We start from the raw sequence: 24821 nt of genomic DNA, 5'->3' as shown, positions 1-24821 counted from the left end.
TGCCTGTTCTGTGTGAGAGCTTATATGCATCATCGCCATTTGTGGTTTTGGAGATTAAATTCATTGCCACTTCCTTGTTGTTACTGTGGCCAAATGTGGCTCTGACTGACTACTTGGATGGTTCGGATCATAATTGGATTACAATCTGATCACCCGGGATGCTGGTTAGTGGTGGAAAAGGCATCTTTCTGTCTGTCAGTCAAATATGCACTCTTGTTGTGCTGGACTCAACAACAGAGTTTCTTAGTCTTCTGGGTGCAGGCACCCAGCGTTTAAAGGAACACTCTGCCCATTTTCAACCAGCTTTGTATCATTAGAACATCAGTAGTATATCAGAAAACTGTAAACTGTTTTGAAGTCTGTCATTTAATTTGACAGTTATTGAGTGTTATAGTGTGGACCAGTGACATCACTGGTCCACACTAACTCAAATTAATAACTCATTAACTCAAATCAACTCTCAATCACTGTCAAACTAGATGAATGATGAATAGTTTGACAGATATTGAGAGTTGATTTGAGTTAATGAGTTATTAATTTGAGTTAGTGTGGACCAGTGATGTCACTGGTCCACACTTTAACACTCAATAACTGTCAAATTAAATTACAGACTTCAAAACCGTTTACAGTTTTCTGATATACTACTGATGTTCTAATGATACAAAGCTGGTTGAAAATGGGCGGAGTGTTCCTTTAACATCAATCAAAATAAACAACAGTTTGGACGACAACACAAGTCTTTATCTAGAAGAGCAACAGGCTACTAGCGACTGTCCTGAACATGGCTACAGTCTGCGTCCGTGACAATGACAAGTTCTGAGTCTGGACTTTGGCTCAGAGGTACAGACAGACCTAACCGCACAGAAGAACTATGCATTCCTGCCTTCTTCTTCTTCTTCTTCTTCTTCTTCTTTTCTGCACTATATAAATCAACAAAATGATTGGCTCACTACTGCCGCTGGAGCTCCAGCTACCAAATGAAGCAGTGCACATAACGGTGCATGTTAATGGCTCTTGAAGTGGGGGCCTGGGAGCCAAAAGCAGTATATCCTAAAATAATAAATCATATGAAACACACACAAATCTTGTGAAATGGTGCTCCTGAAGAGAAAACCTTGTCCCCAGACTCAAGTATCTAAGTATCTTCAACAAGAAAAAGTTTGTGAACTCCTGGCGTTAAGCTACAAACCTTCTTTTCTGACTGCAGGAGGGTTTCATTTTAACGTACTTGAAGGTAAAGCAGCTGACAAAACACATTTCTACATTGAGATGGTTTTCACAATGATTGGCCCAATCGGGGCCCTACAATTACAGATCAAATGTTCAAATTGCAATAAAGTGTGCGTCCTGGTGGCTCACCTGGTAAGCCGCATACCGGGTGGCCGACGCGGGTTCGAATCCGAGGTCCTTTGCCGCATATCATCCCCTCTCTCTATTAGGGCTGTGAATGAATCTTCACTGGCCTCACGATTCGATTCCGATTCATCTGTCAACGATTTGATTCGATTCCACGATGCATCATGATGCATCTCAAAGTATTGCAGCTCCAAGTATCAAATCCTCAATTTTCTGTATTATGACTGGCACATGGCTACTTTTTCATCAATTAATACAAGCAGTCAGATAAATATCAAGTCCCTTTTTTACTTAGAAAGTGCTTTAAAATCTGAACGTCAACAGAAATGTAAACAAACGATTCAACGATTCATCCGTCAACGATTCGATCCGATTCGATTCACACGTCCGCATCGCGATGCATCGATTATACGATTAATTTTGACACCCCTACTCTCCATCTCCCACCTTTCCTGTCTGCCTAACTGTCCTGTCCTATCTTATAAAGGCAAAAAGTGCCCAGAAAGCCCATAACACCCATTACAGTACAATACATTTGAACGACATTAAATTTGGTGCACATATTATCCAGCTCTCTTTCCTCTACACATTTTGAATGTTGGATTTTCCCACCTATTTAGATTTCACCCTGGGGCTTTTTTCCTTTCTTCACAGTTTGTTTGCCCGAGCATTCCAGAGGATGATTTGTTACCGGTGCCTTGTTGTTCAGCACCACTTTATACACACACCACTTTATACACACACCACTTTATACACACACCACTTTATACACACACCACTTTATACACACACCACTTTATACACACACACCACTTTATACACACACCATTTATACACACACCACTTTATACACACACACCACTTTATAGACACACCATTTATACACACACCACTTTATACACACACCACTTTATACACACACCACTTTATACACACACACCACTTTATAGACACACCATTTATACACACACCACTTTATACACACACACCACTTTATACACACACCATTTATACACACACCACTTTATACACACACCACTTTATACACACACACCACTTTATACACACACCATTTATACACACACCACTTTATACACACACCACGTTATTACACACACCACTTTATACACACACCATTTATACACACACCACTTTATAGACACACCATTTATACACACACCACTTTATACACACACCATTTATACACACACCACGTTATACACACACCACTTTATACACACACCATTTATACACACACCACTTTATACACACACCATTTATACACACACCACTTTATAGACACACCATTTATACACACACCACTTTATACACACACCATTTATACACACACCACGTTATACACACACCACTTTATACACACACCATTTATACACACACCACTTTATAGACACACCATTTATACACACACCACTTTATACACACACCATTTATACACACACCACGTTATACACACACCACTTTATACACACACCACTTTATACACACACCATTTATACACACACCACGTTATACACACACCACTTTATACACACACCACTTTATACACACACCATTTATACACACACCACTTTATACACACACCATTTATACACACACCACGTTATACACACACCACTTTATACACACACCACGTTATACACACACCACTTTATACACACACCACGTTATACACACACCACTTTATACACACACCACGTTATACACACACCATTTATACACACACCATTTATACACACACACCACTTTATACACACACCATTTATACACACACCACTTTATACACACACCACTTTATAGACACACCATTTATACACACACCACTTTATACACACACCACGTTATACACACACCACTTTATACACACACCACGTTATACACACACCATTTATACACACACCATTTATACACACACACCACTTTATACACACACCATTTATACACACACCACTTTATACACACACCACTTTATACACACACCATTTATACACACACACCACTTTATACACACACCATTTATACACACACCACGTTATACACACACCACTTTATACACACACCACGTTATACACACACCATTTATACACACACCATTTATACACACACACCACTTTATACACACACCATTTATACACACACCACTTTATACACACACCACTTTATACACACACCATTTATACACACACACCACTTTATACACACACCATTTATACACACACCACTTTATACACACACCACGTTATACACACACCATTTATACACACACACCACGTTATACACACACCATTTATACACACACCATTTATACACACACACCACTTTATACACACACCACTTTATACACACACCACTTTATACACACACCACTTTATACACACACCACTTTATACACACACCATTTATACACACACCACGTTATACACACACCACTTTATACACACACCACTTTATACACACACCATTTATACACACACCATTTATACACACACCACTTTATACACACACCACTTTATACACACACCACTTTATACACACACCACTTTATACACACACCACTTTATACACACACCATTTATACACACACCACTTTATACACACACCACTGTAAAACTGTCAGTGGGGCGAGTCAAGTCAAAGTGAGTGTTACACATTCTCTCCTAAGTGCAAACCTCTAGTCAATGAAGTCACAGTGACATTCAAGTCTTCCTTATTTTTCCTGGTGGGGGGGGGGGGGTCCCTTGACCATTATTTAATTGACAATAAGTAACTATGACACCCTTAGAGAATGTAGAATAATGACTGTTTTCGATCATAGTTTCACTATTACCTCTAGACAGTCATGGAATTCTGGACAAAATCATATACAAATATTCCCAGATTTGGGTCCAAAGGAAGAGGGTGATTTATTTATCTTAGCAAGGAACCCAATTGGGAAACTTCCCACTTTTGGGAACTCCTGCTATAGGCTATAGGCTACTCTCTGGTATTCAACAATATAAGCCCATTTCCCCTCGTTAGGACAGATGTACGTTAGTAACGTAACGTACGTAACGTTCCACAGCCACTGGAACAAGTTCAAGACTTGAAATATCGACGTGATGATGCTAAAGTCCCAATTATGTCAAACTTCAAAGTGGCAGCAACACGAAAAAGTAAGTGCATAGTATTATTCTGTTTAGCTCAGTGTCACGTTGCCTGATTGAGCAAAACGCCACTAATAAGGGGACAAAGTAGCCTAACTGCCAGTTTGCAATGCTTTTGGATTGAAATGTTTATTTATCTATAGCCTAAATGCCAGTGCGAAGGACGATTTTCTTTGCAGTCAATTGTGTCTCTGTCATTTGACACCACTGTGTTTCAATGCAAGGGGCAGTCAAACTATGAGCCAAGCATTTCCACTATCAAAATAATCATAATAATAATAACAACAACAACAACAACAACAACAACAACGGGACACATACCTTGTAGAAGGTCGGTTGAGTGTGGCTGTTATCTCCTCCCGGTAACGTTCTGTGTGTTTTTATCCTGTGGAAGTAGCAGCTTTTCCTCCTTTCTCTCCCGGCGCTTCTTCTCTTTCTACAGGAATTTTTTTCTCCTCTGATGGAAAACGACGTTCTCTCACAGGACACAGAGGGGGCGGGCCCTGAGCCCTCGGAAAGCGCGTCAGACCAATCAGCTGTCAGTATGAGAGCAAACGGCTGAATCCAGCCAATCAGATGCTGCTCCCAGCAGACCGCTATGCGCTCATTGGTGGGCTGTCCCCATAGACCTCCCAGTCGTAGTCTCTCTCTCTCTCTCTCTCTCTCTCTCTCTCTCTCTCTCTCTCTCTCTCTCTCTCTCTCTCTCTCTCTCTCTCTCTCTCTCTCTCTCTCTCTCTCTCTCTCATTATTTTGAAAACATTAACTAATACACAATCAACATTTCTGATAACTTAAAACAATTCTAAAATGGAAAAACGTTCACTGGAAAAAACATTCAAAAACTGGTAAGGAACATTAAGGTCTGGAAACAAGCGGCTGGAGTGTGTGTGTGTGTGTGTGTGTGTGTGTGTGTGTGTGTGTGTGTGTGTGTGTGTGTGTGTGTGTGTGTGAGAGAGGAGAGAAGAGAAGATCTAGTGCATCTTTCGAGTCTATCGCCATTAACCAGGTAAAATCCCCTTGACTGACTGGTTTGGCATGATCTGCATGAATGATGATGAATCAACACAAAAATGAAATTCGATTATCAGAAACCCGCGTTTGACAAATCCTTAAAATAAAATCATATACATAATGAACCACTGGCGCCCCCTATTGGCAGTTCAAGCGCTGTGAAAAGAGAGTGACCTGATTTTTGGTCTATTTTCTGGTCTATTAGCCTATGCATATAATTTGTATGACAAATTTCCATCAAATTGGATGATAATAACGTGCTATCATTCATGGCATTGACTCTAGTATGCCGAAATAAATAGAATAAATGAATTTATGCTCATAATGCCAATGTGTTAATTATATTGGCATCTTGATACATTTATATCAAACTGAAATTGAATTATACTGCTTATCTGCTTAGATCCCAAAACATTCTTACTTCTCACTTTTACAGACATCACAACACTGGCATGTGCACTAATGTTACTGTATCCTACTACTATAGAGAGCCGTATGTATGTGTATGTATTCCAAGTTTCACCTTAATAGCCACAGTAATTAATTATGAATGAGGATTTTGACTTCGTGCAAGCGGTCACATCAATAGTAGAAGACGGAGCTTCACTCAAAACTCAAATTATAAAGTAAAAAGTCCTATAAAGTGACATAATGGAGGGAGGGTGCTTGTGTGGGGGGGGGGGGGTTAGGATGATTAACGTATAATCATAGAATACTTTACTCTTTTCCTTTATATTAATCATGCACCTTTTAGATTGTAAATTCCTATTGATCACTCAGGACGTTCTAACTAATGTGTATATTGTATATATTGGACTGCAGTTCTTGACTATTGATGGGACTGCTACAATGCATACACTAATTGAAATTCCTCCCATGTAGTCTGATCACATACTGTGGCAATACGTGATTCTCATTCTCATATTGCAGCTCCTTTTAAGATCCGGTTATGCATTTTCACTTTAGCGACACATAGTACATGCAACCTGTGACGATGAAATAAGTCCACAACTATTGCAAATTCTACAAAATGTTTATTGAAAAGCAAGACAGGACTATAAGAACATTGTACAATCAAAGAGGGGTGTGTGGGGGGGGGGGGGGGGCTCACCGTTTGTAATAAAAAATAAAGCTTTCTGAAGCTGTGGTGACTCCTCCTCTTTCACAGTTAGTCTCACCTGCAGAGGTAGATTCTGACATTACCTGAGAGTCAATCTGGGGCAACGCCAAAGAAAGAGGAACGAGATGCCAAAAACTTAAGTCTTCCCGTCATTCAGGGGATCAACCTCCCAAATGTGTCTCACCTTTCCACAAAACAAGAGTGTACACACCCACTTGACCCTGTGCAGGTAAAGAAAAGAAGAAAAGAAAATGGCATTGAGGACACGCTTGCGCACACTTTTGTTTCGTTTTATAAACCCACAGGCAGACGAGAAATGTACGCTTCGGGGAAAATTTAGAAGGCAACAGATCTATGAGAAAGTCCAACGCATTGACCGACGTCTTGTACCTTCTCCAATCATGTAAAATATCACATTTTGACATTCCTATAATAACCCAGCAGGACAAACTTTCTCCAAGACAAATTCCACATCACTTTACCACCTCCTAAATCTTTCATCAAGGGGGGAAAAAGTCCCAAGATCCAAGCGTCTAAACCCAATAGCTCACTGCATTAACCACCAGGTGGCGGCAGTGAGGCCACTAATATCAGGATGTTACAACACGATTGCCTACTGGTGGTTAGCAATCATCTTGAAGGGGGAAAATAGGCTATTTGTCGGTATCGCCCCTAGCCAGGCAGATTCACAAAATAGCAAAAACAAAATCTCAAGTCAGCCAATATCATTCCAAATGTTACAATCCATCAAAAAGGCAAATGCCAATGGAATGGTTGGGATAGGGGTAGACTCAGGACAGACGTGGGTCCACTGGTCTTCAGACGGCTTTGAGCCTTTGGTCTGCTGAGGTGATCGGTGTGTGCAGGAATGTATGTTTTTAGTCAGGAATAACAATTCCAAGGATTTTATCCATTGCACAACACACAAAAAAACAACATAGCTGTGTGCATGCTATTTCTACATTTTGGGGTTATGATTTCCAATCCCATTGGTCCAAGAGAAATCAATAACTGATTTGACCCTGGTGAGAATACATTCAACATTCACCCAGATCAGGATCAGTCCTTTTACATACAATACGTGTTGGTCCTATTCATAGGGATCAATGCTGGAATGAAGCCTTATTCAAATGCATCAGAAAAGTAAATCACATTCAGTTTTCTTCTAGTATAAAGTATCAAAGACGCCAAGGCCCCTTTATCCGATGCAACTTCAAACTAAGTGCATCTTAAATCATCTTTCTTTACAGATTTTTCTTTACTCTTAACACTGTTGACACTGGATGAAGTTCGCCCAATGTTGAGGTTTTCTGTTCCCTTGCTCTCAATAAAAATAGACTTTTAAGACTGCACAGGCTCAAACCAGCCCAGTGGAAAAAATCTAAACGTTGCATTGCTTGTTTCCTGGGAAAATGCACTTGAGGAAAAACCCTCTGGGCGTCCCTCTCTCATAATCCAGTCCTATCCAGTGTGCACAACAAGGAGAACGCAAACACGTCTTGACCTGTACCACTCGTTTTGACATTTCAAACAACGATGGATCTCTAAATGGTGCGATCGGCTTCCCGAAACAAGCTACTACGGAGGAACGTGTGACTGCAGATCGGGTCAAACTGAAGTCAAGAACGGACTGAGCTTCAGAGAGAACTCAACCTGGTCCCCAACCGTCCCAGGAAACAACATGGTGCCACCCAACATCTATTGGAGGCTCCTCCAAGTCAGATCCAGTGGTTATATGCAGTTTAGTAAGATGATGATTTAAGAAAAAGACGTTTCACCCCCACCCCAAAGCAAAAAGGAGAAATGTCTGAGATCTACAGCAGCATCCAGCAGACACCACTGTGCAGTCTAATACTCCTCGTAGCTACAGATGACGTTGAACTTTTAGCCCTTTTTAGACAAACTGGAGGAAAACTACGGTAGCTCTGAAGCGCTTTGTTCGTGGGGGAACTGACAGAGCTATGATTCATCAGGCAGCCACACTGCAATTCAATTGAGAGAAAACACAATGTTTCAACCTGCTCTTTGGCTGACAAACACAATCTATTTTGTGGGGGGGGGGGGGGGGGGGGGGGGGGGGGGGGGTAGAGTGACTGAGAGGCAGTTGAAGAAAATGTACCCTGTAGCCAATCCAGGCGTAAGACAACCCAACTCTGAGACATGGAAAACCCTGTGCAATTCTCTCATCGTGCTACATCCCGTTTCTTCCCACAGCTTTTCATAAACGATTCTGAGTATGAAGCTACATTAATGAAGAGCGATCTCCAAACAATCTGATATACCCACTTTTCAATTGTCATCAAACTAGACTTTTCAGCGACACATAAGAAGCTGCAGGGAGACGTGTAAAGAGGGGAAAGGCCAATTGGGAGTCAAGCCTCGAAAACACAGCTTCAATTTGACGGCATGGAAATTTCCTATGAAAATACAGTTATGGTAGAAAACAGGGAGTACGAAGTGCTCGCCACAAAGCCAGTTATTACAATGGATGTAAACGGGGGGGCGAAGTACTAGAATAGAATCATCAAGACAATTATTTTTACTCTTCTTAAACTATCACACAAAGAGATATTGGTTCCGGGTTGAAACCCAGATTATGCAAGTCCTAGACTTAAAGAAACGAAAAGAAAAGAATGCTATCTCCATCGAAGATGTTTTGTTTTTCCGTCGAGTTGTGGAACTAGGCTGGAGGTTTATGGGGCCGATCCTATGATAACCCTTCTCCCCTACACACAGAGGCCATAGGGGGGCGCCGTGGTGGCTCAGCCCCTTCAGCCCTGCGGGGGAGTGAGTGGTGGTGGCGTTGCGGTGGCGGCTGGAGGGTGGGTGGTCAGGGGCGTAGCAGTAGTAGGTTTCTCAGTAGCAGCCGTTGACTCCGGCTCCAGTTCGGGTGGCCTGGAGGCCTGGTGGGTGCCCCCCTCCTCCTCCTCATCCTCCCCGGCAGAGGGCTCCTGGTGCTGGGCTTCAGGAGGCTCCGTGCTCCCCTCCTCCTCCTCCACGGCCGAGGGCTCCTGGTGCTGGGCTTCGGGAGGCTCTGTGCTCCCCTCCTCCTCCTCCTCCTCCTCTCCCTGCTCCTGGAGGAGGCTGAGCCGGTTGTTGAGGTCATTGCGCTCCTTCTGCAGGGCTCGGCACAGCCTCTCCAGCAGCTCCAGCTTCCCCTGGAGGGCCTTGAAGTGGCCATCGCGCAGAGTTTTCTGAACAAACATGTAACACTGTTATGTAGCGGAACAATCAAAATGACTGGTTTCTAGGGACGTCACAATATATATCGTCCCACAATATATCATGATATCAAAACATGACAATATGCATCGTTGAGATTAAATCTCATATCGCGAGAAAAAGAAGCTGAACATGGTGGCACTGATTTGCATCTGAATGCATGCTCGCTCTCCTTTTCATTGCTTTGTTTGAACAGACGAGGGACGTTTCAGACACGGAGGATGAAAATGGTGAAATTACTCAAATTACCGTGGAGGATGCCCCCTCAACTTACAAATCGATCGCAAAAAAATAGTTAAAATATGGTATCGTTATCGTGAACCCAATATCGTGTATCGTATCGTGAACTGAGTGTATCGTGACACCCCTACTGGTTTCATAACATGATTATTACTAAGGGAAAAGAAATGGAACAGAAGTGCATTACCTTTGCTGCAGAGGGAAAAGCAACTTACAGAACTACGGTCCAATTTACAGAATTATGGTCCTTACACACCGGGGATTTTTTTTGGTGCGATTAATTTGCATGTCAACAGTATTTTTCGAACCTAATATCCAGTCAATGCAAGTTTCGCTAAGCGATATTGCGACTTTCATTTTTTCGGACCAAGGTAATTTTTGCAAAAATTCCCTTCAGACATGTACACATCGTGTTGCTGTGAATAGTTAGGCGGGTCCAAATCCACCTCGCACATTTCGTGCCGTTTATTCGCATCGCTTTTGAGGCGTAATGGCCTTTACTCAAGACAAGAGCAGCACAGACACATATTCCAAAGATAACGCAGCCATATTCATATACATTTTTGCACAATCATTTCGTTATTTCTTTTCACCTCCTCGGCCATCTGCAGCAGAGCCTGGTTGTTGCTCTCCCACTTGGTCCTCCACTGGGTTGTCTCTTTCTCCAGCTTCTTGATCTTCTTGGTCATCTGAGGGGAACATGAGAACACACAAGTCAAGCAGGGAAACCGCTGAGATTGCACCCGGATCAAAAATGCCGAGTCCCGATTGTCCCTCACCTTCTCCATCTCTTGTCTGAAGGTGGTGAAGACCTCGTTGCTTTTAGCCAGAGTGCTCTGGAACTCCTCAAACTTGTCCATGTACAGAGAGAGCTGAGATATATGAAAATACAGTCAGACATAAAGGAACACTGGACAATCTCACAGGCTGTCTCATTCTGATATTTCAACTCGTGTGTGTGTGTGTGTGTGTGTGTGTGCACACGCGTGCATGTGTCTCCAGACCTGTTGCTTGAGTTGTGTTTCCTGCTCCTTCATCAGCTCACACTTGTGCCTGGACTCGGAAGCGTCCTTCAGCAGCTGAACCACCACAACACAGTCGGTTAGACACCTCTCGCACCATACAACGATACAGCTAACTGTACCACATTTACACATCATGTGTTAGAGGTTGCTTCATTTAAAATCACTACCACAGTCAGCAATTACAACAACGTCACCCCTTGTCACCTCTGTGTGGACAGCCACCATGACGGACCACATGTATGGAAACCCGCAGAGAAGAACATGAACTCACAAAGTCTCTCTCTCTCTGCTGTTTCTCCTCCACCTCCCTCATCATCTCGGCGATTCTCTGCAGCTTGGCGTCCATCAGCTGCTGCTGGAGCTCCTTGTGCTTGAACACCTTGTCTATGTGCTGCAGGAGGGACACAGACGGGACAGAGATGAGGAGGGGGCAACAAGAAACACGTCGTCCCCCATGAATGATGACGTTCCTGTATGGGCCAGTTAGTAAAAAAACAACAACGTCAACCTCGTTTTAAGCTGCAATTGTAGTTCCCTGTGACGGTCGCATTGCTACGTCACTTTATTTAGGAATTATCCAGGGTAAATAAGTGTCAGCTGATAAGCTTGCGTCCCCTGCGATGGTGGCGATTCAGGGGGAGGTATTGGTTTAGAGTGAATGCTAACTCCCGCCTCCCATTCAGAATGATTGGATAAGTGTGGGCGGGTCGCGTAACATGTCAGTCAAATTCACGTTTCCCGTGGAGAGTGATTGGCACGCCTTGGAATTTGGGGGCTGTGTTTAGCGGCGATTGGCTGGAGGCTTTTACCTGGAGACGGGGGAAATCCCCCGGATGGTCAGTGCTTGTACTAGAGACAATGGCGGAGTGGCGGTGAGCGCTGGTGGTGGAGCGCATGAGAACGTTTATCTGTGCGATTGCAGGAATAAGACACTAATCCTGGGAAGTAACTTCTCTAATTTTTCCTGGAAGCACGATAATTGAATAAAAGGGTGAGTTTACCTCCTCGCGGAGCTCGTACTGCTCGATGAGCTTCTTCAGCTTGTCGGCCAGATCCGTGTTCTCCTGCCTCAGCTTGCTGTTGTGGGAGCTGTGCTGCTCCATCTGCAGCTCGATGTCGCTCAGGGTGGTCTGGAAGTGCAGCATGGCCTCCTTGCGCTGGTCCTCGTACTCCCTGGAGCGCTGCGCGTTCTCCTCCTGCCACCAGAGCGCAGGGCGAGGTGAGCGAGGCAGGTTAGGAGAGGGATTTGTGCCATTTCAACACTAGGGATGTGCGCGACTAGTCGCTTTAAATGGCCGCTACCTCGCTAGTCGTCGGCACCATAAATACTAGTCACGGTCAAACAAATTTTTTAAATGAATAATGTGTTCTTCTAACGGTTGCGTCTAAATGTTAAGCTGTAGACCCCTCCCTGCTACTGCCCGGATGTAAACAATCCAGTGTGGTGTAAAGTGGTGGGCAGAGATTAGATCTGGTAAAACCAGCGTGGTTTGGCAGTATTTTGTGACCATTTAATTGACTCTGGGTGGGAGTATGCTGGGTGAATATGGTGAATGAGGAGAAAATACTCATGTTGTACCAATCTAGATAGGTCAGGAATAAACCGGTAACAGATGCTCGAGACACCACTATGTTCATGGTTCCACTTATATCAACGCAATGTATGACATGTGATAATAAAGATGATATTTTGCACAACATGGAACAGAAAATAGAATGTTAAATGTGTGGTTGGTGCGGACCTTCAGTGTCTTGTTGTGTCTCTGCAGCTCCCTGCACAGGCTCTCCAGCTTGCTGCGAGCCAGGATGGCCTTGCTGTGCTCGCCCTGCAGGTGGAGCTTCTCCTTCACGATCTGAGACTGCTTCTTCTGCAGCGCCTTCAGACGCTTCTGCATGCAGCGGCTCTCCTCCAACTGCAAACGCAACACACACACACACAGACACACAGACACACACACACACACATAGTATAATACAGTATATGTGCAGTATACACACACACAATTAAAAAGTTGACATGACTAAAACTGGTTATTGCTAGTTTTTTTTATACCGATACCAAATATGTGAAATGATACACAAATGACTTCCGCAATTGTCCCAAAACTGCTTTAAGCTTAAAGGGACAGCTCACCCTAAAATCCTAAGTACATATATTCCCTCTCACCCGTAGTGCTATTTATTCATCCATATCGTTTTGTGTTAGTTGTGAGTTTTGGAGATATCGGCCGCTGAGTTTCTGCCTTCTCTCCAATACAATGGAACTGGATGGTACTCGACTTGTGGTGCTCGAAGCACCAAGAAAATACATTTGAAAAACTCAACAGCAATGTCCCTTTCCAGAAATCATGACCCTGTTAACTCAAGATAATCCACAGACCTTGTTATGAACAGCTTCATGGAGGAACTATTTTCTTTTGACTGCTAGCTAGTTCCTACATGAGACGGCAAAAGAAAATAGTTCCTACACGAAACTGCTCACAACAAAGTCTGTGCATTATATTGAGTAACCAGGTCATGATTTCTGGGAAGAGACATTGCTGTTGAGTTTTTCAAATAATTTTTTTTGGTGCTTCGAGCACCACAAGCTGAGTGCCATCCAGTTCCATTGTATTCAAGAGAAGGCAGACATCTCTGCGACCGATATCTCCAAAACTCAGGCAATTATCCCAAAATGATATACCGTAAATTCCGGACTATAAGACGCACCGGTGTATAAGCCGCGGGACCAAAATTGACTATTTTTTTCTTCTATAAGCCGCACCGGACTATAAGCCGCGGGTGTTTTGATGTTTAATTACCATATGAAAGGGTTCGTGCACAGAGAGGAATGTCGGGAAAGAGATCGCTGTTTGGGGAAGCTCCCATTTATTAACATTTCAACAAAACAAAACAAAAGTCAGGTCACTAATCCCCAGACAAAATCACACAACAATAGGCTACCGTATATGTGCAGCAAACCTGTAACCAGAGAAGTCAAGTCACTAATCCTCGTCTTCCTCTTCTTCCTGCGTACTGAAACCACCAAAGTCCTCATCTTCAGTGTCGGAAACGAACAGGTTCAGGGTGGCTTCGTCAACCACTCTCCTCTCTCCTTCAGGTGCCATGGCACGAGTCCGATACCTCACGAGTCCGACACCTCACGAGTCCGAAAAAAGAGGCTAACTTCCCCCAGACCCTAACCCAAAACCTAACCTCTCCCACCCCCACGCCTAAACCTAACATCCCCCAGACCCTAACCCAAAACCTAACCTCTCCCACCCCCACGCCTAAACCTAACCTCCCCCAGACCCTAACCCAAAACCATGAGGTGTCGGACTCGTGAGGTATCGGACTCGTGAGGTATCGGACTAGGGGGCAGTCCCCGCAGCGGTGATCCTCTTCATCCCGCAGCAGTCCAGCGTTTTGGAACCCGTTGGTAATTGTGGATGTTTTCACACTCCTATAATATTCCGTGATCTTCCTTTGTGTGAATTCGCCGAAGTTTGTGATTTTCTCCTGGTAGTCGGGAGGGAGTTGTTCAGTAGTTCTCCCCCGGACGGACAGTCCCTTTTGCCCAGGTTACGCGCGGCTGCTCTGTTTGATCGGCGGCTGCTCTCTTTTAATGCGAGATTGACTGCTTTCAACTTGAAAGCTGCCTCGTGTGAATTTCTGCGTACCTTCCCCATGGTAAGTGAGAGTGTTGCTTCTACTGCTCGTCTTGTTGTGAATATTCCTTGATCTTCCTTTGTGTGAATTCGCTGAAGTTTGTGATTTTCTCCTGGTAGTCGGGGGAGGGAGTTGTTGCCCGAGTGGCCGTTTGCTTACCGTAATTACCATATGTAAGTGGTCACGCACAGAGGGGATTGTCGGGAAGAGATGGCTGTTTGAGGAAGCTCCCATTTACCGTATTACAACATTTCAACAAAACAACATAACACAACACCACCGTTGTTTATTTTTACAGTGCACACAGTGTCCGCGGTGTGGTGAAAAGAGGGCAAGAGAGGAAATTAAAACAGAAGTGGATTTATAGTTAGAAAGAGTGCTAAAAAAGAGAGATTTTTTTTTTTTTTTTTTTTTTTTTCTGAAAAAATCCATAGATAAGACGCACCGTTATATAAGCCGCAGGGGCCAAAAAACGGGAAAAAAGCCGCGGCTTATAGTCCGGAATTTACGGTAGATGGATAAATAGCACTACAGGTGAGAGGAAATATTATGTATTTTGGATTTTAGGGTGAGCTGTCCCTTTAAATGTCTTCACCGAAAAACAATGCTGATTTATTTTGCACGTGATCTCACATAAACTGTCAACAGTTTTGCAGGCATTCATTTAGTTCGAGTTCACGGAGAGTTGATTTGAGTTCAGTTGTGGACCAGTGACACACAGTGATGCACAAATGACTGAACTGGTCCACAACCACAACTTACCTCAAATCAACTCTCAATAACTCTCAAACCGAATGGATGCCTGCAAAACTATTTACAGTTTTCGGATATGTGTGTGTGTGTGGGAGTCTCACACACACATAACCAAAAACTGTAAACAGTCATCTCACACTGTGAGAGCATGAACGCAAAACAAATCAGCGTTGTTTTTCGGTGAAGTTCTCCTTTAAGCATTTTTGGGACAAGTCCCAAGTTTAGTTATAAGTCATTTTGTCTGTTAACTCTGGCCCTAGCATTCAAGTCTAACTGAAATGGAAATAATTGAAGAGTGACTGACCGTCCCGGAGCTTACCAGGTCCGCATACTTCTTGCACAAGGCAGCCAGTTTCTCCTCAGGAGTGGCCAGGGAGTTCAAGGCCTGCATCAGCAGAAGAACCTCTTTCCCTGAGACAAGACCATCAGAGAAATTAAGTTACCTTTCGGATCTTTTTTTTTTATGAACCAATCAGAAAACCTTGGCATCGGCAGACATTTTTCATTGAAGTTAGAAGATTGGTGAGTGCATTGCACGGTGAGCCTTTTCTCTCCCCTGTATCAACAGGAAAACATTGGGAAATCGCTGAGTGATAACATAGAAGAGTGATTTCACCTATTTTCCACTTCATGAACGTTTTTACATTTGCTGTTCAGGATCATTCTGGTTATTAATTTCAACCTGGGCCTTATATTACAGTCAAACTGCTGCAGGAAACGCATCACTTCATTTAACAGCCACATGTTCAAGGATAATTCTGTATTATGTGCTTTTATTATGATTAGGCCAGTCTTTATTATTATGCTGGGCCAGTGCCCACTTCAATCAAATTTTATATTAAACTAAAAACACTTCACTAGTGGTTCCATCCTGGATGATTTTTTTTTTTTTTTTTTTTAATAAAATAAAAAAATCACTAGATTGATGGCGCTGGCTGATTGTTTAGGAGAGAGAGAGAAAATGAGGACTAGCTAAAATGAGCAATTAATGATCCCTGAGGGGAAATTGCATCGTTGCAGGAACAAATGACTATAATAGGACAAAGCAATGATAAACAGAATATGAACTATAATGCGACATAAGGTAGAGGGTTAGACAACCAACAAGGTCAACGGAGGCAACTCGTTTGCACTGTGGAGGTGTTCACTTCTTACCAAAGGCCTTGTCATCTGCGCTCTTGACGTCCCCTCCAGGGTCGACCTCTGCTTCTCCCAGGTCACTGGGGCTGTCCTCCCTGCCGGGGGTTTCCCCCCTCACCTCCTCAGCGCAGCACAACCCCAGACCCAACTGCCCCACATCCTCCTGAACACACACACACACACACACAAAATATCAGTTATTTTCCTGGCGCACACTGATGCGAACAAGTGTCAACTTGCCTGTGTGGAAGATTGTAGGACTACTCCCCTAATGTTCACCCACACTGTTTTTTGTGGCAACATTATTCACACCAAGTGTAGCTTTTTTCTTTCTTTTTTTACAGGCCACCGAGCCCCTAAACTTGGTGGCCAAAGTACATTTCTGGTGGCCGAAAGATAAACTTGTGTAAAAACACTACAGAAAAGTAAATTTAACGCAACTTAACAAGAGCCTTTCTTAACTGTGACACTGCAATAAACACTGCGGCAAAAATATATTGAGATTTCTCTGCGGTATTGCGATACCTTAACATACACAAATAGTGTAGTAGCTGTACTGTACCGTACTGTAGCTGTTACCATTATGTATGTCTAATGTTTAATTAGGTAGATGCTATTTGCACCTGTACGTCAAATACGTCGAATTTAAAATGTTTAAGCACGTCTAAAGTATGCACATGACGTGCACCTATGTGCAGTGAATATGCCACTGTCTCTGACTTGTCTTATCACTATACTGCCTTATTGCTTGTTGTGTCTCTTGTTGTTTTTGCACTCATATGCCCTGTTATATTTGTACTATGTTGTAAACGGAGTCTACAGCACAAGAATTTCACACGTGATACTTGTACTACGGAGTGACAATAAAACTTTTGAATCTTGAATCTTGAATACTACCTGGTATCGTGATACTCTGGCTGGTCTAGTATCGCAGGGTAAATCTTGGTATCGTGACAACACTAAAACATACACTATATTCTCTCACAGTCTCTCAGTTCACAGTATCTTTTTCGTGATGTTGGCGTAACTGTAATAACGTTGCGTCGGTGAAGGCGCAGTGTGGTGGCCACAGGGAGCCACATGGTATATGTGGTGTCGAAAGTCACTTTTTGTGTCCATGGGCCATGGTTCATGTTGAGCCATGTGGAGTGAGGCGAGCACCATACTCTTTTCCAGCGACACCTTGCTTCACACTTATATTGCACAAGTAGCATTTCCTCATGATGTAAACAAGCATGTGAGAAGCACTGTGGCTGTACTTGGTCTGTTTCTACCATGAAGCAGCACTCATCCACACAGGGAGCTGCCCAGTGCAACCACACTTTTCTCCAGTTGGCCGTCTGAGCTCTATCCTACCTGGCCATATTTGAGTAAAAGCAGGCAAGTTAACAGTTACTTTAAGTAAAACAGTTTCATCTTATTAGTGTCCCTGTGCACTGCCAACATACAAACACACATAATTAAATGGGATGGTATGTTAACTGAAAACGTCAATAAATCAAAACAAACAAAATATGTTGATGCCGTTTACCTGACTAGGGCTGTCCAGTTCAGGTGGTGAATCACTGCCTCCGACTATTCTTCTGGATGCCGCCACGTCAATCTCACACACACCAGTCGCCTCCATCGGTACGGATCCCAAGCTACAAGTGCAACGTGAATAAGGGTGTTGACAAAAATACATGAGGCTGTGGCCAAAATACAGTCAGAAGAAATAACTAAATGGCTGTTGATGTAATTTTCCCCTTCTCTGGATTCAAATGTTGTCTGTAGACCACATTGTATTGATATATGCATACAATGTGTAAGATAAAAAAGACTGAACAAATGTTTTTTTTCTGTAGACCAGGGGTTCCCAACCTTTTTTGGCTTGTGACCCCATTTTGAAGTCACAAAAAAATAGGGACCCCAGGGATGTTCATCAATTATCGAAAATCGATAATCGATCGTTAAGGATTGGAATCGATCCTGTGGCATTTGGATCGATTTTTTAATTATTAAAAAAAAAAAAAAAAAAAAAAATTTTTTTTTTTTTTTGACTAGGTTTGGGTGGAATTCGTTCCTCCTCGCCCCACTCCATTGCACAGCCGACTAACGTGAGGTGGAGCTTCATATAGTCTCTAGTTTTCTGGCTGGGCACGGGCCTTTGTGCCAACAAAACTGTTTTAAACATGAGAAATTCACACCGGCATGCGCCGGGGACAGCAGTGTTGGAGAGGAGACACATTGAAATAAAGAGTTCATTGAGGAGAACACGTTGTCTTTCGTATTTTCTGCCATAGGCATTCATTTTGTTAAAAAAAAAAAAAAAAAAAAAAAAAAAAAATTGAAAATATTGAAAATTTTCTAAGTATTAATAAAATCGATAATCGATAATTGATCGTTAATTCTCAGCGATTATCGATTTTGGAAAATTTTCAAAATGAACATCCCTAGACCCCAGACATTCAAATGACAGTACAAAGGTAATATCCTTCGTGACATTATCAGTGATCTCACATGTAACACAGTATGTTGACTTTTTCCCTCAGAATTCTTGACTTTAATATCAGAATTCTGATTTTTTTTTTCCCCCTGACAGTAATCCCTGAATTATAAGTATTTTCAGAATTCTGATTTAAACTCAACTTAAAATAATACTAATAATAATAATACTAATAACAACAACAACAACAACCAATTTGAATTTGGTCACGACCCCAAGGTTGGGAACCACTGTTATGTAGACTATTATGCTGTCAAAAAAACGTGCTGGGGTAAATTCATCATAACAAATTATATGATGGGGAAAAAGTAATGCTTCCCAGGACAGGGGTTCAGATTCAGAAACATTTTCAGATTCCCAAATAGATGGGCAGCATTAGCCTAAAACCATGAACATCCACTGACTTTTCAAGTTTGTGTTTATAGGAAGAACCATGGCTTACATGATTACTTAGAGATGGCATTAGGCTATACCAAATTGCATAACTGTCTATTACTCTAGTGGGGAGGTATGCAGAGTGTGTTCATCGGCCACGTGGAGTTGGTGAAGGCGTGAAGCAGTCACAGCTGCTCAGGTTAAAGAGACTGCTGAACAACAAGGTTAATGATGTGCCTACCAACAGGCCATGGTAAAAGTTTGATTCAGCAAACTTGACCAACATCCTGTGGAGTGAGATATGTTTCTATAGCCATCATATGCTTCAATAACAAAACCACAAGCACTATCATGTAAACACATTTCCCCTTTAAAACCCAAGTCATGACAGCAGAGCCTTCCTCTCCATCATTCATGAGTAATGTTCGTTATCGTTAATTTTTTTTGATTCGGTAATGTGTCAAAATCTGTAATAACTTCATCACGTCGTGTCATACAATAGATTCATCCGATTGGTTGGCAAATAGGAAACAGAAATCTCATTCATGTTCATCATTGGTGAAAAAAAGAGATCCACAAAGCCCCAAAATGAGAACACTTGAGATGATGACAGTGTTTAAATTTATCTTGACCTCCATTGTCTGAGCCAGAGGTGAGTGACATTAGGAGTTTGATTCCTCCTAGGGGCCATGCTAAGAATGTAAAGCAAGGTGCTATGGATAGCATGTGTCCTCCAAAAAATGACATGTTAAATGATAATTGGGCTATATTGGGGGGGGGGGGGGGGGGCAGTTCACTGCTGCTTTTATGGAAATAAAATTGACATATTAAGGATTGTTTGCCTCATGCTGACCCCGACTGGGGGTCCGGCCAGTGCATTGGATGTGAAGTTGAACGCCAGACAAGGATGTCAAAGACCACCACGTGTTGACAACAACAGCAGCATCAAACAGGACTACGCCACATGGGGCTAAAAATGTCAGCACTGCAAGTTCACAACATACCCTGACAGGGTTCAATTTTGGAGATGGAGCTTTAGGTTAGCCTTTAAGCAAGATATACGCTAGGATACCCAAATCAAACCGTAAGCACATGAACGTCCAAAATATACTCAGGGGACGACTTGTCTTGACTTGAGCTATCTTGACAGCAGTCTCAGGCCTGCAAGTTAACTTCTACAAATAGCTAGCGTTACATCATTAGCTCCTTTTTAGCATTTCAGGTTAAAGCTCAGCACTAAAGCCGACTAGCATTAATTAAGCCCTCCCAACGGGTTAATCGCTAGAAATTAAGTTCACGTCACACAATGTTAAAAGTTCGTGGGACTGACAGACAAGCGACAGGCAGGGCGGAAGTTAATGATAAGCTAACTAACCTTGTTCGCAAGTTGCTGCTTGCTGGACCCAACTAGAATAATAGCTACGTTACTGCGTCAGTCCCTGTATCAATATATATATATATAACGGTTAGATAATACCAGGTTTTATGACTTGTAACCTTAACGTTACACTCACGTCGCTATAAGTTACCTGTGTAGCTAAGCTAACTAGCAAGCACATCTGTTGATGTAACGTTAGCCCCTGTGTGTGTGCGCAGTTGACTCGTGCAGGAAAACACCAGCCCAACTCCCTAGTAGAGTAGCTAGGCTAGAGACAAGTATGAGCTAAGAGAGAATATGACATTTGAATATGAACGTTACCTATAAGGGTAGGCTGGTTGGTTAACGTTAGCTGTTGTAAGCAGTGTAATGTAAAACCTGGCTGCTAACGTTAGCCAACACTAGTTTGCTGCTGTTAGCAATACTAACCGTAACGCTGTAGTAGCAGCAGCTAGCTAGCTGGTGGCTAATCGTGCTGGCTAACACTGGCAATAAACTTTACTTCGCCAAATACCACATGTACGTTAGTAAACAGCTCCGTTAGACTGGCGAAGGCGTGTCAGATACCATACTAAACGTGCGAAATTATCACGATACAATGACATTTAAGCAAAATGACACAAATTAATAATGCGTTACCTGAGTGTTTTCACTGGATAGCTTCTCTATCCCCAATCGAGCTCGACACAACAGCACAGAGCGCGAAAGGAGGATAGTAACCAGCACTTCCGGTAAGAACCTTCAAAATAACGCCCTTACTGACTAACGTCTGTTCTTTGGTAACTACAGTGCACTCCTCTTATTAAGGTGATCACTGATCACCTTGGGACGGGTCAAATTGATCACCAAGCAGGCGATCATTATAACCGATTTTTTTTATTTTCGTTATTTCTCGTGCAGATTACCATCTAATTGACATTTATGTATTACATGAATACATTACATATAAAGCAATCAACATGGGAACCCAGAATCTATAGACTCTGGGTTCTCAGATTGCATATAAAGTAATTGAATTGAATTAAAAAATCCATACAGTAAGTTAGGCCTTCTGCTGTTTCAAACACAGCGTTCTCGTGTAGACAAAGACGCCGACCGCTCATTTTTGGCAGTTTGTAAGTACATTTTTTTATAGAATTACTGTAGTTTTAAAGATTTTTTCCATTGTTCTCATGTGGGACAAGGCCCCAAATGATCACTGTAAGCGAAGTATTGATCACTATAAGCGAGTTATTTAAACAGCATGTGCATAGGAATGATTCGGGATGAAGCTTTTTGATCAGTGTAAGCGGTTGATCACTATAACCGTGATCACTAGGAGTGGATTCCACTGTAGTATATAGTATAAAATAAGCTTACAGAAGTGAACAATGTATGCAAGGAGGAATCTGTATTCTGTACTATACTAAATGAGGACAATTTATTTTGCAAAATATATTTCCACATCTATCGTCTCTCTCGCTCGCTCTCTCTATATATATACGGTGTATGTATGTGTATAAGGGAGCTAGGGCTCTGTCTGTTTGTCCCACTGATGACATCAGTGATGTCATAAATTGTGACATCAGTGATTCAGAGGCATTGTGACATCACACACACGAGACAGACACACACGCAAAGTCCCAGTGATGTCATAAGAGTCCCACTGATGATGTCATCAGTGATGTCATAAGAGCAAAATCAAGTCCCAGGGGCAGACACTGAAAGAAGTGGGAGTCTGGCTTCAGACATGGACAGCTGCATGTTGCCAGCTCCAGGACAGGTGATCCAGCATCCCTGAGGAGCAGCCAGGGCGAGGGCATTTTCACTAAGAAGGGAAGTGACTTCACAGCTTGTAGGTGTAGGGATTAGCCCTCCGGAATTAAATGTACCCCCCGTCAGCAGTGGAGCTGTGATGATTGAGGTCACCCTGCTGAAACATCAGTGATGTTCAGTGATGTAATCTGTTGGGAGAAGACTGACCTGGCTCTTTGGTAAGCGGCGTGGATCCTCCAGGCTTCACTCTGGTTCCTTCTGATTCCAACAAAGTCAGACTCCTGGTCATCCTTTTTGGTCTGAACCTCCTGCTGGTTCCTCCTCCGGGTCAGCTGTTGTTTCAAGTGTGTCCTGCTGTGTGTGTGTGGTGTGTGTGTGTTTTCCTCTGGACTCTGGAGACTGCCGCCGTGGAGCATCCATCACCTGCTGTGATGGGATGACACATGCACGCGTCGCGCGCGCACTCACAGGATATTGGATGTTCAGCTGTTTACAGTAAGGAAGCTGTCAACAGATAAGTGTGTCAGACTGGTTGAGTTAATGACAGTTTGCAGAAGTGCAATCATGTTTAATCATCTGTAAAACCTGACCTGCTGGAGGGTTAGAATAGCAGAGAGCAGAGGTGGAAGGTGTGCTGCTAAGGAGTGTTATTAGTCAACCATGAACAATGGGTTGGTCAGTCCGATGTGTGTTCAGCTACTGTACTTCTTTGTTAACTGGGTCCTGGTACCTAATATAATTTAATAGTGAGCTGTCCAAATTCACTGGAGAAAAACATCTGAAGAATACCACCAGGATCTGTCTCTTGTGCATATTTGTGTGGCGCTGGCAAATACCCTTCACATGGTGAAAATTCTGCATTACATTTTTTGTTGTTGACAAATTAGAAAGTCTCCCCTATATATAATTTTTGGAATGACTGAGATAGCTCTCTCAGAGCCAAAGTTAGGAGTATTTTAATTGGTTATGTGTCTAAAAGTAAAACATGAGAAAAATGGCTTCAAACATTACATTTTCTACATTGGAATTCTACCAAAAGCATAAAAATAAACACTTTCCCCTTTGTTTTATGCAAATAATTATTCTTCACCATCATGTACTACGGAGAACATCATAAGCAAATCAATCAAAATCTCAAAATACCTGCAAAACTAGCTTTCGACCTACTTTGGGTCATTACTAGTCTCTGCAGACTCAAATATTACGTTGAATCGCTGCGCTAGCACTGTACATAAATTAGTCCACCAATGAAAAAGTGGTTCAAAAAATGGGCTGCACCTCCTGCATACTACATAAATGAGTGGGTGGGCACAGCCTCCCTGATTGCAAAGTCGTTACTGATTGGTGAATCCACCACTCGCGCTCCGTGCCCAGTTTGGTGAGAGGAGTGTTCCAGACCCAGAGAGATCTGCAGCATGCAGTAACGTAGTGTATCAGCGTAAGAACTCATGGGTCTGGCGTTGAGACTAGGTCATTACCAACAATGTGTAGCAGCCACATGTGAAGGGTTCTTCTCAGAGACCACCACACATTTGTTCAAAACAGTGAATTGTAGTTGCCAACCTTTTGTCAACCAGAAACCGAGGCCACCGGCAATAGATTTGGGTGATTTTACCTTATCTCTTTGTCTGCTCTGATTATAGTGTATCCATCAATGTCCACATTGCAGTCCTGTTTTAACCCAGTTTCAAAAACAGATGAGATTGCTGCATTGAAAACTCCCAGGGACGCTGGAAGTAGGGGTGCTGAAGCACACCCTGCTGTCAGGGGGCTGTAACTGCAAGTCTAAAAGGCTGTTACTCCTCGAGGACACTGGCAGCATCTAAAGCCAGAGTGAAGATACTGCTATTGTATGAAACTAGAAGACCTAAGAAGGCATCCATTGGTACATGCCATGCTACCTTGTCAGGAAGGGGGCTAAACGCTCCAAAGTTAGACGGAATTTTGGCGAGGGGAAAACTGGGGTGGCCATTTTTAAAGGGGTCCCTTGACCTCTCACCTCAGGATATCTGAATGAGAATGGGTTCTATGGGTACCCACGAGTCTCGCCTTTAGACATGCCCAATCTATGCTAATTCCATGCAGTTTTTGTGTGTGCAAAAAAAACATGATTTATTAGATTATTTCTGCATACTGGGGTCCATAAACAGTC

The 24821-nt window shown here is 42.8% G+C and overlaps 2 protein-coding genes across 3 annotated transcripts in view; both read right to left on the bottom strand.

Annotated features, from left to right (window-relative positions):
* Positions 1 to 4943, bottom strand: part of ccdc102a (coiled-coil domain containing 102A) — a 92634-nt gene extending 87691 nt beyond the window's left edge. The window contains exon 1 of the mRNA XM_083662208.1: positions 4839 to 4943. The gene's annotated coding sequence lies outside the window, so the exon portion shown is untranslated. The remainder of the gene's footprint in view (positions 1 to 4838) is intronic.
* Positions 4944 to 6553: 1610 nt separating this feature from the next.
* Positions 6554 to 21618, bottom strand: txlng (taxilin gamma). 2 transcript variants are annotated; one of them, XM_083662111.1, is made up of 11 exons: positions 21554 to 21618; positions 18208 to 18319; positions 16692 to 16839; positions 15841 to 15947; positions 12878 to 13048; positions 12137 to 12331; positions 11407 to 11526; positions 11115 to 11189; positions 10890 to 10982; positions 10704 to 10799; positions 6554 to 9842 (listed from the first exon to the last, which is right to left on the bottom strand). In XM_083662111.1, the coding sequence occupies exons 2-11, from the start codon at positions 18301 to 18303 to the stop codon at positions 9420 to 9422; spliced, it is 1524 nt and encodes a 507-aa protein (XP_083518237.1). In that variant the 5' UTR covers positions 18304 to 18319; positions 21554 to 21618; the 3' UTR covers positions 6554 to 9419. The 2 variants fall into 2 exon arrangements, with proteins under 2 accessions (XP_083518237.1, XP_083518238.1); XM_083662112.1 differs by having other exon boundaries at positions 15856 to 15947.
* Between the last annotated feature and the right edge of the window lie 3203 nt (positions 21619 to 24821).

This window comes from Poromitra crassiceps (genome assembly GCF_964638095.1).
Source record: "Poromitra crassiceps genome assembly, chromosome: 28".
NCBI lineage: Eukaryota > Metazoa > Chordata > Actinopteri > Beryciformes > Melamphaidae > Poromitra > Poromitra crassiceps.
This window is presented reverse-complemented; position numbering and strand designations above follow the sequence as displayed.